The 13594-nt window shown below is 46.5% G+C and overlaps 1 protein-coding gene across 3 annotated transcripts in view; it reads right to left on the bottom strand.

The window, feature by feature from the left end:
- Positions 1-7776: 7776 nt before the first annotated feature.
- The window catches only part of EFEMP1 (EGF containing fibulin extracellular matrix protein 1), a 56928-nt gene continuing 51110 nt past the window's right edge, over positions 7777-13594 (bottom strand). Inside the window, exons 7-11 of one of the 3 annotated variants that reach the window (XM_033145118.1) lie at positions 12087-12206; positions 11613-11732; positions 9997-10120; positions 9688-9883; positions 7777-8622 (exon numbers count right to left, since the gene is read on the bottom strand). In XM_033145118.1, coding sequence (XP_033001009.1) covers positions 8464-8622; positions 9688-9883; positions 9997-10120; positions 11613-11732; positions 12087-12206 — 719 coding nt within the window. In that variant the 3' untranslated portion in view covers positions 7777-8463. The remainder of the gene's footprint in view (positions 8623-9687; positions 9884-9996; positions 10121-11612; positions 11733-12086; positions 12207-13594) is intronic. The other 2 variants (XM_033145119.1, XM_033145117.1) reach the window with 2 other exon arrangements.

Below are 13594 nucleotides of genomic sequence, written 5' to 3' on the forward strand. Positions count from 1 at the left end.
AACCAAATTTCTCCTGTATCTCTAAACCTGGGTGCCACTCTATCATTGCCCCTTTCAGTAGCTGTTGTGTTTTCAGTTCCTTGCCTTTCGTAGACTGTGTCTTTGCCCCCAAGTATCTGGTGAAGGTTTCGATCCTGCCCCCGGGGAAGTCTCTCAGCCAACAAACTGCCAAGGTGCCACTCTGTGCCATAGCTGTCAACTTTCCCCTTTTCTTGCAAGGAGTCCTATTCGGAATAAGGGAATTTCCCTTAAAAAAGGGGGGGGGAAGTTGACAGCTATGCTCTGTGCACCTTCTCCAAAAGCACAGACTCTCTCCTTCCAAGACATTCAGAAAATTTAGGCTGGCTCCCCAGGAATGTTGGCATTCAAAAGAGGTGCCCATTTGCACCTACGGTTTTGCTGGCCCCTCAGGCAGGCTGGCAAAGCTATACATAGACGGGTGCACTCCAGTTAAAAGGAAACCTTCCTGGGTGGCATTATAAAATATCATAATTCGGAGTGCGTGTGTATGAAATATAACCCTCTAGACCCATAACAGACTTATCCATAATGCTGTGAATATTGTAGTGCTTGATTAAAGATTTGAAATGGATAATTTCGGGCTTCCCCCTTTATAAGCATTCCAGAGCAAAGACAGAGATCTTCCTCTCCCATTAAGGTTTCACATTACTATTTTTGATCCTCTTTTCTGTGTGTATAAAACAGCCAGTACCTCTCAATAAGGCCTCAACATGTTGCTTCGCATTTCCTCGCTCGCTTCATCCCTTCGGCAGATCCTTATTTTGCTGTTTTTGTTATTTTAAAAGATCTCATGAAGCAAAAATAGCCTTGTTAAATATTAGGATTAAAAGATAAAGGCCCCAGGACACTAAACACAGCTCCGGATTTGGAAGGAGGGAAAAACTTGGTTGCCGTCATTTTATAGAAACCATTTGGAGGCACTATCTTTTTTATAAAATAAAAATTGGGTACTGAGTTTTGGGTGGATTATTTCTCTTTCACATACACACCTGCACTCACGGTCACACACACACACACACACACACACACACACACACACACACACACACTTACATTGAGCCTTGAAGTCATATCCAGATGTTAAACTGTCCAGCCCAAACTCTGTACCACTTACCAGATTGTCCCTGGCTTTGCGACATTTCAGACATTTTGGGGACTCCCCTCAAGAATCAGAACAGGGGCAGGGGCCCTTTAGGTTAAAGACACATTTCCTTGGGGGAAAGTGAGTTGGGGGACTGGAGAGGATGTAGGAAAGAATTAGAGCCCTAAGTGCTTGGTATTACATTTTTTTGTCTGCCACTCTTTTTTCTTTCTCCCTCCGTGCCACCCCCTTATCTGTGACAGAATGGGGGAGTCCAGACCTTCCTGGGTCTTCTACAGTGGAGTCCTCCGAATCAGAAAATGATAGTACCACATCCTCAAGATGGGCTAAGGGAAGTATTGGCTTCATAGGCTCATATAAAGGTAAAGGTAAAGAAGAAGAAGAAGAAGAAGAGTTTGGATTTGATATCCCACTTTTCACTTCCCGAAGGAGTCTCAAAGCGGCTAACATTCTCCTTTCCCTTCCTCCCCCACAACAAACACTCTGTGAGGTGAGTGGGGCTGAGAGACTTCAGAGAAGTGTGACTAGCCCAAGGTCACCCAGCAGCTGCATGTGGAGGAGCAGAGGCGCGAACCCGGTTCACCAGATAACGAGTCTACCGCTCTTAACCACTACACCACCTCTGGACGGTTAAGTCCAGTCAAAGGCAACTATGGGGTTGCGGTGCTCATCTCGCTTTCAGGCCGAGGGAGCTAGCGTTTATCCACAGACAGCTTTGCGGGTCATGTGGTCAGTCAACATGACTAAACCGCTTCTGGTGCAACGAAACACTGTGACGGAAGCCAGAGCACACAGAAATGCCGTTTACCTTCCTGGCAGTGGCGGAGGAAGCCTCTTGGCCGCCCGTGGCAGTGCGCGGAGGCACCCTCCTGGGGGGCGGGGCATTGTGATATCACAACGTACGTCGGACGGGCTGCGCATGCACGGAAATGCCATGCATGCACAGTCCATCCAGCCCGGCACTGCTGCTCCTGCGGCGACAGGGCAACCCACCAAGCAGGTGGCGGGTCGTGGGGCTGCCCCGTCCGTGCTGCTTTACGGACTGGGCAGCCCCATGGGCTGCCGCTTGCTTGGCGGCTTGCTCAGTCACCGCGGGAGCAGGGGCGCCGACTCGGATGCACTGCACATGCCGGAATTTACGGGCATGCGCAGTGCATCCGGCCACGTGCTGCTGGCTGCTGCTCTCCCGGCGACCAGGGGAGCTGCCAGGCAAGCGGTGGCTTGTGAGGCTGCCCTGGCCGTCCATGGAGCAGCACGGACGGGGTGCTGGGCGGCGGGGAGTGGCAGGAGGGGCCGCCGAGTGTCACCCCCTCCCCTGGAACCCAGGGCACCCTGCCCCTATCGCTCCTCCCTTGCTACACCACTGCTTCCTGCCACAACAGTACCTATTTATCTACTTGCACTGTGGCGTGCTTTCGAACTGCTAGGTTGGCAGGAGCTGGGACAGAGCAACGGGAGCTCACTCCGCCGCGGGGATTCGAGCTGCCATCCTTCTGATCAGCAAGCGCAAGAGGCTCAGTGGTTTACACCACAGCGCCACCCGCCACCTTTGCTCATATAAGAGCACTTATGGAACTTCCTCACACACCCTTCCCCTTCTGCTTCCTTTGGTGACGTTTTCAGGTCACTTCTGGCTTTGGTGTGATATATTGGACGACCCTAAAACGGTTGCTGCCTGTACTTCCTTCAAGGGACCGTCCAGCCTGTTATCAGCAGAGAATTCAGAGCAAAAGGTGTTATTGGGGCTTATTTGTTTCTCCAAGGTTTCTAAATGTCGATGGTTAGGCTAATCGCCGGGTGGTCCCCAGCCATTTTTTAAAAACTGTCTTTACGCACAATTCAAAACAGGGCACCTGAGGCGGGCAGCACATCACTCCTCGTTCAATGTGCATCCTTCAGCAACGATTGGGGTGGCACATGAAGTACACAGACAAAAGTCCTTGACTGAGCAACTGCATACCGGTAATATTATTCCTAACCAGAGACAGCTCAAAACTCCCAATTTTACCAAAAGCCCCTGCCTTTTGCTAACATATACACAAGCCCGCACGAAATAAACAGCCCTGTTTAACATCTGCTTTTGCCTAAATAGAAAAAGCAGCCGATCTATTTCCTCACCCGCACCATCTCTCCTTTCAATAGTGACAATAATTTACTCTGCTGGCCAGATGAAATAAGATTGCCTCCCCCCGTGGCTCCCCCCCGCCCCCAACAACAACCAGATGCAGCGTGTATTATGCAGGTGTTCCCCCAGCTGGGAAATATGGAAATCTGCCATCCAGCAGGGATGATGGTTTGTGATAGAAATGCGAGGGCGTTAAAAATAATTCAAGTAAGAGGAGGCTCTTCTCCCTGGGGTGCAGTGGGGGGGCCCATATGCAGAACATACGATGGGGGAAGCAGCTGGGCTGCAGTTGAGCCGAAGAGTTATAAAGTTAGAAACGTGTTTGGCCTTTTCAAAACATAAGCAACAGCCCGCTGCCATGGAAACGGATTTCAACAGTAAACTCCTGTTTTTTAAGACTTCCAAACATAATAATCCCATTAGACTCATGTTTAGGTGGTCTCAAAGAAGTGAATGAACTCGGTTACTATGTCCATGAGAGTCTTGTTTACTCAAGGCTTCTATATTTACTGCCACCATCCACGTTTCTGGGAAGAGGCAGCGTTTTACAATCGGTCCTATTTTAAGGCCTGCGATCTTTGATAGTGGCAGAAGCAAAGAGAGGCAGATAAAAGGGGAGTGGGTGCCCTGTGTTGGTTGCTATTTCAGAGTGCATATAGGAAGGGAGGCAAACTCCGGGCTTGTGGGATCTACTTTGTTTTTCACACAAAAAACCGCAAGACCTGCCAACCAGAGCAGGACCGGTGCTAGGGTTTCCTGCGCCCTAGGCGAGACCACCTTCTGGTGCCCCCTGCCGCCTGCCCCCCACCAAAACCTGCTTTAGCGGGAGGCGGTGGTGGTGGAGAGGCAAGCAGCAGTTTCTCCGCTGCAGCGGAGAAGCTGCTGCTTGCCTGTCCCGCCCCCCGCCAAAGCCTGCTTTAGCGGGAGCCGGGGGGTGGTGTAGGGGGCAAGCAGAACCTCTCTGCTACAGCAGAGAAGCTGCTGCTAGCCCCCCCGCCCAAGCCTGGCCAGCGCCCCCTCCATTTTGGCACCCTAGGCAATTGCCTAGTTCGCCTTAATGGACACACCGGCCCTGAACCATAGCCACAGGTATCTTGACAGTCCATTTGTCCAGCCTATGAGTTCTGTTGTCCACATTTCCGCAGCAGGTTGCAATATTATTATTTCATAAGAAGTCCCATATGAATTTTGGGCAGCGGAATACAGAGGCAGTAAGTGCCACCTTAGTTGGGTATAAGTCCTTTTGCTATTGTTTGCTGGTGCTGACTTGTGACAGGACCTCTTCGGTGGTGGTTCCCCTGGTGATGTAATGCCTTCCCTAGTGAGGTGTGCCTGTCTCCTTCATTGTTAACTTTCAGGAGGCATTTGAAAACATTCCCAGGTGACTGACTGGTTGTTCCTGGCAACCCTGTGATCAATAGGTAGACTAAAGTTTGTAATTGTAATTGTTTTGTGAATGTTTCAATCTGTTTTAGAATGCTTTTCCTTTGTTTTTAAATTGTGTATCTGTCTGTGCCCTGGGAAGGGCAGGATACAGATTAAATAAACAAACATGCAATACATGAACAGGAAGAATTTTTTCCTGCCTGTTCTCAATTGTCCCTTTTCTGAATGATTCAGGGAAGACGCTCTCTCCCACTACGAAGTCACAGGCAGAATGTGCAGCTGATGTAAACTTGTGTGTTTCTTTCACATTAGCAACGCAATCCACTGACATATACCAGCTGCTGATCTGGTTTCTTTGAGCTGTCCTTTTAAGATAAAATAACTTGCAAGACAAAGCAAGTCCACTAAAAACAGGTTTATTTGTTTCTTTTTTTTATAAAAAATTGTACATCAAAGACTTCATTATGGTTTTTCGATAAAGAAACAGGAGAAGGCTTTTACATATTACAAAGGGATGTCTTCAGTTCCAGGTTTTACTACCGTTTTTTTTTTTAATGAACACTGTACATTTAGAATTGCAAATCTGAGTTATAAAACAGATATATAGGATGAATAAGGCACTGCTGCATTGTAGAAAGTTTAACAAAGGGGAGCCAGCTCTTGGATCCCAAATTCTGAAAAAAACCCCACCACAAGTCAAAGCCAAAAATGGTTTAAAAAGAAAAGAGAGAACAACATAGAAGCAGCTGTTTTATCAATTGGGGGATCTTAGTATACAAACATATATTTTCCCCACCCCCTCCTTTGCTCAGGAACTAGAAAGAAGCAAGCAACAGTACTCATGCAGAAACATTTCTCCAAATGATGTTGTCTTTCCATTGGGAGCTTCACTCATCTTTGGCAAAGCTTCTTCCTTATGTCCCATTTTTCTTGGAAAAGATAAAATGGTAACAAGTGGTATGGAAACACCCAGTGCGAACTATTTTCTCTTTATGATGCTCATTAATCCCAGATCAGTTAAAGAACAAGAGCACCAAAATCGAATAGGAGAGGGGAAAAAAATACCATATTTTTCGCTCCATAGGACGCACTGGACCATAGGGCGCGCCTCATTTTTAGAGGAGAAAACAAGGAAAAAAATATTTTTCTGGTTATCCTCCTGTAAAAGCCCTGTTTTTTTTGAGGATCAGCTAAAAGTTTTGCAGCTTTTTTTGCAAAGGGAAAAGCCCTGGTTTTTTGAGGATCAGCTAAAAGTTTTGCAGCTTTTTTTGCAAAGGGAAAAGCCCTGGGATTTTTTGAGGATCAGCTAAAAGTTTTGCAGCTTTTTTTGCAAAGGGTAAAGCCCTGGTTTTTTGAGGATCAGCTAAATGTTTTGCAGCTTTTTTTGCAAAGGGGGAAAAGCAAAAAGGAAAAGCCCCATTTTTATGGGGTTCAACTCACATTTCTGAAAAATCTTAAGGAAAGGGAGCAGTTTCTACTGTTTCCAGACAGATAATCTAATCAGCCAGTCACATGTCCTGGGGAAACAAACTACCTCCCTCTGCAGCACATTCAACAAAGGAGGGCGGGGCTGAAAGGGAGCCGGGACTCTTATCTCTCTCCCAATCTCTTGCTGATCAGCTGCTGAGCGGGTCCTTTCAACACCCCCTTTTCTCTTTGTAAAATAAAAAGCACAATCTGCTTTTGGCCCCTGGGCAATTTAGCTCCAGGGACCACCATTCGCGCCATAAGACGCACAGGTATTTCCCCTTACTTTTCAGGAGGAAAAAAGTGCGTCTTATGGAGCGAAAAATACCGTAGTTGTCTGGGGAATTAATTCTTCTTCTTTTTTTTTAATAACCTCTATCCACATTGTTTAATGTGGGTGAGCTATCTTACTGTTAGATCTCTTATCGGTGTTAGATGGTCTTAACGGTGTGTCCGTAGGTGACTGTGGAGGCCAGTTCTGGATCCACACGTCTTTCCACAGTGGGGACATAGGTTTCCGGGCGGGAGTTGATCATTTGAATGGCCTGTTCTGATTGAAGCGCTCTGAGCACAACGTGGGGTTGTGGACAATGGGATGTACAAATAAACCACCTGAAGTGTAGGTGGGTTCCCACGAGGCAAGACACAGCAAGAACAGCAAGAACCTTTATTGAACTACAGAACTGGACAACAGGGGCAAAGCAACTGCTTATATACCTTTCTCAAGGCCTGGGCCACTCCCACTCCCAATGTGATTGGCTGTCTAAACTTCCAAGCTGCGAATCATAACTCAGAGTTTAAGGGCCAATGGTAGAGGCCCAGATCCTGAAATGTTCTGTGATTGGATATCATGTATCGAATCGGAACACAGGGGCTCAGAATCCTTAGTCCAGACTCAAGCTCAGGCAAACACAGACCACTGAACGCATAGCAACACCTATGACAGGAATGGGCAACCTCTACTCTGAATGCCAAATGTCGCCCTTCATTCCCCTGTATCAGGCCCTTGGGGCTCTGCCTAGGCCACACACCCTTCTCAGGCCACACCTCTTATCGGTCCTGTCCCACCCCTTGCCCAAGTGCTTTTGCCTTGCTGAAATGCACGCTTGAACTGTGATGATGCCTCAGTGGGAGTCACATCTCTTGCTTTGCACGCCTTCCCCTCTGGGCACACCCACTTTTGCAGCTGGCCCCACCCACCACTGCCGTGTGGCCCCTGGGAGGCTTCCGACGAGGGGATGTGGCCCTCGGTCTGTAAAAGATTCCCTCCCGCATAGATTCTATGACCACCAGACTTTTGAACCCAGGGACACTTTCCAGCCAGTACGAAATTCAAGTCCCGCTGATTTTAAATGTCATTGGGACGTTAAAAGTGGCCCTCTCTGGCTGGGTCCCACCCTGCATGTGTGCTTCAATGTGCACATGAAGCTCTTGGGTACACTAGCAGTACTATTTCACCCACGTCTACAGATGAACGCACTTGCCACTGGACTTCTTCCATTGAAGTAAGCAGGGCAGCCCTTGCAGGCAGAAGAACATCATCTGCGCTGGGCTCATTTTCCCATTAAAAAATCAGTGGGAAGAGGTGAAACACTATCCAGCCCAGGATCTCATAATAGAAGAGTCTCAGTCAAAACTAATTTTTACTTTTTTTGGGTGTGTGCGTGAGTGTGTGTGAATAAAAAAGTCTGTATTGTGTGTGTGAATAAAAAAGTCTGTATTTGACGGTAACAATTATAGCCCTATTCTGATTGCCAAACTGTGATGACTGAACGCATTGGAGGGGGGGTGAGATTGTGCTCTCTAGCCCTGTACTTCTGCTTCCCCAACCTCTGTGTATTCAGTGGAAGGTGTGGCTGGACCTCAGTTATGTATGCAAACTCTTTCATGCGATTGGAAAGCCCCAGTGCTTGGGGTCCCCCGTGGTGTGTGCACAGAGCCAATGCACGTGCGGTTTCTATGTACACAGCGCTCTTCCACCGCTTCCATCAAACACATGGGGTGTGTGGGGCAGAGCCAGTGGGTGCGACCCCACTCTTCTCAATGGGAACAGCGCTGCCGTGCGGTCGGTGTGTGACTTGCGTGCGCGAGGAATCGGGTGGGGAGAAATGCCGTCTTTATACAGAAGGTGGCAATGCCCAGGTTATATTGCTGAAACACATACCCTACTCTTGAATTATAAGCAAATAACAGCGTGGTTACAAGTACTAATTTCCTTAATAAAGGGGTTTCCCCCTCCCCTTTAAAAAAAAACCAAAACAAACACACCCCGTAAATTCTATAAATAAAGTCGTAAGTGCTTCATTTAAGGGAATATTTCTTTGGCTGCTGTGGGTGCTTGCGAGTGGCTTAGCTGCAGAGGCTAAAAGGAGTATGGTCCTACAATTAGAGTTAACCTCAGCACAGAACTCGACCGATAGTTCATACTGTTGACGGTCAGCAGCTCCAGGTCAATGATATGTTCTCGAGGTCCCGTTAACGGTTTCACCAACACAAGCATTGCGCTCACAGAGCTCGTTTGCTGAAAGAAAACAAGGAATTGGAAGTTTTCACCTGGAAACGTCTGGCTCCACCCTGCCCACCCGGGAGTAAGTTTCAAAGAGCAGTGTTTTCGCTGAGTTATGGATAGGGATGCTAGAGAGTGGAAGTTGCCAATGTTCACTTATTTGCCCCATGCCTGTAATGAACATTTGTCCAGCAAATATAGTCGCTACTCTTGCTGCTGATGTCTGCAAACAACAGGTAATGGATTACTTTCCACTCCATAAGCATCGCACTTCCTTTGCACTGAAATGGTGTGGGATAATGTAATGATAATTATGTAAAATTCTCCCGCAGCAGAGAGTGAGACAAATAACGTCGTCTTTGACGGAAGCTGAACTGCAGCAGAACAGCCTCGAGGCTGCATGCGACAAACACATGTTGGATGCCTTCTTACCCTCCCAGTTGCAGAGCTGAATTCATTTTATTTTTGTCGACTTCCGGTTTGGCGCCGGCCATGTCAGTCGGGAGCTGAAGAGCTCTGGTTCCTCGGGGTTTTTGGGGTTACTGTACCCGCGCTACGGGCCCCTTAAAGCCACGGGAAGAGCGTCCCGTGGACAGGCGGTCTCGTGGGCTCCAGACGTGTCATCCCCGCTCCCGAATATCCCTAAAGCTGCTGCGGGCTGGCAGGGCGGTGTGAGAAGGATGCAACAGCCATGTGCCTTCAATCTTAACCTCACCCTCGCTTTGCAAGGCTGGGATCGAAGGGTGCATGACTGTTGCGTCTTCCTTATCCCACCCATGGGTGTTGGGGTGGGGGGTGGGATTCGCCTGCCAAGGACTGCATCAGCCGGCTGGGCTCTCACCTGCGGGGGGACAGGTGGTACAGCGTGGCCCTGCTTGTCTCTGGTGGGGGTGGTGCTCTGGCAGTGTTGACAGCAAGGGCTGGGCTGGCACAGCGGGCTCCATTCACCCCCTGTGCCCCCCGGCATGTGCCGACCCAGGAGCCGGCAAACCGCGCTATGCCACTGGCCTTATGGGAACTTTATGGAAACCCAGGCGGGCTGAGTCAAATTTTGTCAGCGGAACTTGGCGAAATACTCACTCTCAGGACGAAGTCTCCGTTCTCATTTCCGGATTTGATCCGGAACGTGTTAATTGTATTGGGGTAAATTGTGGTTGCCTGGATTTGGAAGATATCGGACGGAGTGCTTCTTTCTGAGCGGATGCTCATGTATTTGTGCACAATGGAGTATGGAAGGTCTCGGCATAGGGGGTTGGACACCGGGCAAACGCAGCGACTGTAAGACAAACCACAACGACTGAAAAACAAACTCCTCACACCTGCAGGCTTTGCACCTCTGAATGTTGCAAACGAGGCTTTGCTAAAAGATCTCGTAGCGGTTCGCCTTACTTTTCCGACGACAGCACGTAAGGCTCTTGGCAAGGGTTCCTCGGGTAACAGCGGTACCCGCCGTGGTAGTTCCAGCACATTTCGTCCTCCCTGCATTCGTGGCCCACTTCACATTCATTGATATCTAAGAGAGGAGGGGAAGGAAGCGAACCTTTAGAGTTTTGCCGGCAGAACCCCTGAACTGTTGCAATTTAGATAGGCCTTTGTACTTGAATCTGCAGCAGATAGCTGCCTCTACTAAGCCAGCAGTGGAGAACCTCCAGCCCTGTGGCTGATTATTTACTTATTTCATAAAATTTATATACTCCTTGATTGTAAATAAAACATAAAAGCGGTTTACCCCCCAATATATATATAATTATCACTACAAATTTTACAGCCGCAATTTAAAACAGACGAAAAGTTAAAACCGCAATAGAAAAGGACAAAAAAATAAATAAATAAAAACTCATACAAACTTTATAAGTTCCAGTTACAGGTAGGTAGCTGTGTTTGTCTGCCATAGTCAAAACAAAATTAAAAAAAAATTCCTTCCAGTAGCACCTGGAAGTTTGTTCTTGGTAGAAGTGTGCATGCAGACGAAAGCTCATACCAAGAACAAACTTAGTCAGTCTCTATGGTGCTACTGGAAGGATTTTTTATTTTATTTTTTATTTTGTTTAAACTTTATAAGTGTTTGCGTAGGCTCGGCTGAGTATGAATGTCTTCAGCAGGTACTGAAAAGGATGCACTAAACAACATAGTTCTTACAAATGTGAAATGAGTTTTAGGTGCCACTTGTAGTAGTGCCAATTCCACCAATCGAAGCCGTCGAGGGTAAGGTGATCTTGTATGTAAACCGGTCCCAAGTTGTAAAGAGCTTGATATGCCAACAGTAACACCTTGAACATGCCCCCTGTAGCAGATCAGCAGTTCAGTGCAATTTTTTTGAGCAAATGACATTAAAACATCTTTAATTAAACTACAAAATTAAAAAAATGTAACAAAAGTGTTTTTTAAAAAACTGTTAAAGTGTGCATGCACACGAAAGCTCATACCAAGAACAAACTCAGTTGGTCTCTAAGGTGCTACTGGAAAGAATTTTCTATTTTGTTTCGACTATGGCAGACCAGCACGGCTACCCACCTGTAACTTGATGGTTTTAGACATTCCAAAAAAGGCAATCAAATGAGAGTGTCTCTCCATAAGGTTCTACAAGCTGATGGAGAATGAAAACCATGGACGATTGTCTTAACAAAGTCAGTAAAGGGATACTATGCAGTATATAGAAGGTGTGATTCTTCCCACCCCACAGATCAATACAGTGGTACCCCGTGTTACGCACGCGATCCGTTCCGGATCGTGCTACGTAACATGGGCGTGCGTAACACGAATGCCCCCCAAAAGGAGAAAAAACCCAGATGTTTGTGCGTTTTTGCGCTTCTGCACATGCGCGAAGTGCGCAGAATGTTACTGCGCACCCGCACGTTGCGTGTGCTCTGCGGAGGACGTCCGGGTCGCGGAGGTCTGTATGTCGAATGTACGCAACACGGAGTGTATGCAACACGAGGTATGACTGTATTGGTTTATATGTTAGAATCAAGGCGGCAGGCGTGCCACAAGAGAAATACGCTTACCTTGACAGTTTCTGCCTCGGACTAATTGGTATCCATCTGGACACAGGCAAGAGTACCTCCCTGGTTCATTGACACATTGATACAGGCATATGAAGTTTGAAGTTCTGCATTCGTCGACATCTGCAAAACAGAGACATCATTTGCACCAGAAAGTGCTGGAAGCAGGGCTGAGCAGGAATTGCTCTTTACCATTTTTGCAGCTTGGTTTGCAATCTGCAAACAGGTCCCCCCACTTCCCTTTGACACTTTTATTTTTTTTTGGGGGGGGGGGAGAGTTGCAGGATACACCTGAGAACAGAAGTGAAGTGTTCACTTTGCTTCTCATCAGTGTTGACTATGCTTCTCACTCCTGCTAGATGCCAGGAGTGCCTGGTGTGCTCTGGTCCATGGGGTCACGAAGAGCCAGACAAGACTAAACAACAACAACCACCCCATGTCCTTTGAGAACCACCAATGTGGCCAACAGTCACTCACCATCACAATTGATTCTGTCCGGGCTTAATTCAAAGCCCTGATTGCACTGGCAGAGGAAGGATCCGACAATGTTGTAGCACAGTTGTGCACATGGGTTGCTGGTCTCACATTCATTTATGTCTAAAAAGGAAAGATGATAGACCTTTACTAGGGATGCACAGATCTGTCAATTTGTTACTTCATTTTCCCCCCAATCTTAAAAATCAGTTTTTCACATTTCTGTAGCAATTTGTGATTTTTTTTAAAAAAAACCACCGTGGAAATTTGCCTGCATTTTAATGCATTTTTTATAAAAAAAAAACACCACACCAAACAAACATATCTTTGTATGCATTTTCTCCCAATACACATATTTTTGCAATGCAATTTTCACTAATAGAATGCATTTTGGTATGTTATGTCTTCTAATAGATATACACTTTACCCTAGCATATGAATTTTTGTACACATTACCTGGCTGGAGAAGAGCATTGCAAAATTCATAGACCTGCGAATGTTGACGGAGAGCTGTGTTTTGGTTTGGGTATTATTTCAGAGAGTGTAATTTAGTAGTTTGCCTTTAAATGTGAACTGAATCAAATTTGTGCCCCGTCCTTACTCTTCACACAAAGCTGGGTTTTCTCTCATGTCGTATTTAGGCAAATTCACCGGATGGTCCAGGTAGACTTAACTTTGCAGAGTCAAGAAAATTTATGTAGGATTTATGTAGCCAGGAAATGACAGCCAAGGTGCATGGGTCCTATCTGGCAGAGGTCCACCCCCCCCAAGCCCTGCTTCCATTTCTTAACACTGGAGGTTGTGCCTAGTATTGTATGCATTGAAACTGCAGACTTTACCACCAGAGGAAAGAGACTTACACAGAGAATTGTGTGATTCACTCAAATGAATGGGAATGTCCATATTAGTGGATATTTCATTTCACAAAATGTATATATCGCTTACTAGTTCTAAAGACCTCTAAGCAGTTTGCAGTAGGCAATCCAAAATATGGATTGAAGATACCAATAAAAACAACCCTTAAAAACCAATCGCATGAGGAAAGTGTTAAAATGTAAGATAAAAACCAGAAATTTCGAAACACGGATACTTACTAACATAATGCATCAAAAGTACATGCTGAAAATACATGCCTGGGTTGTCTTGCTGAAACAAAGAAATTTTCAGCAGGCGTCAAAAACCATCTGCTGTCCCGGTGGATCCTGGGCTAACCCTGACTCTTCTGTAAATTTGGCATTTTAAGTTTATGTTGTGGTTTAATTGGGCTCTCAGTTAACTTCTATGGATGTGACCTTATGTAACTACTGTTAAAGTTCTGTGATGATAAGATACAAACAAATCTGAATCTATGTAATTTTCTGTTGCTTCTTTAAATAAACATTTCTATGATCAAACATTTTAGGGAAGTTTTTAATGTTTGATGTTTTATCGTGTTTTTAATATTCTCTTGGGAGCCACCCAGAACGGCTGGGGAAACCCAGCCAGATGAGCGGGGTATAAATAATAAATTG

This window comes from Lacerta agilis, chromosome 3 (genome assembly GCF_009819535.1).
Source record: "Lacerta agilis isolate rLacAgi1 chromosome 3, rLacAgi1.pri, whole genome shotgun sequence".
In the NCBI taxonomy this organism is placed as follows: domain Eukaryota; kingdom Metazoa; phylum Chordata; class Lepidosauria; order Squamata; family Lacertidae; genus Lacerta; species Lacerta agilis.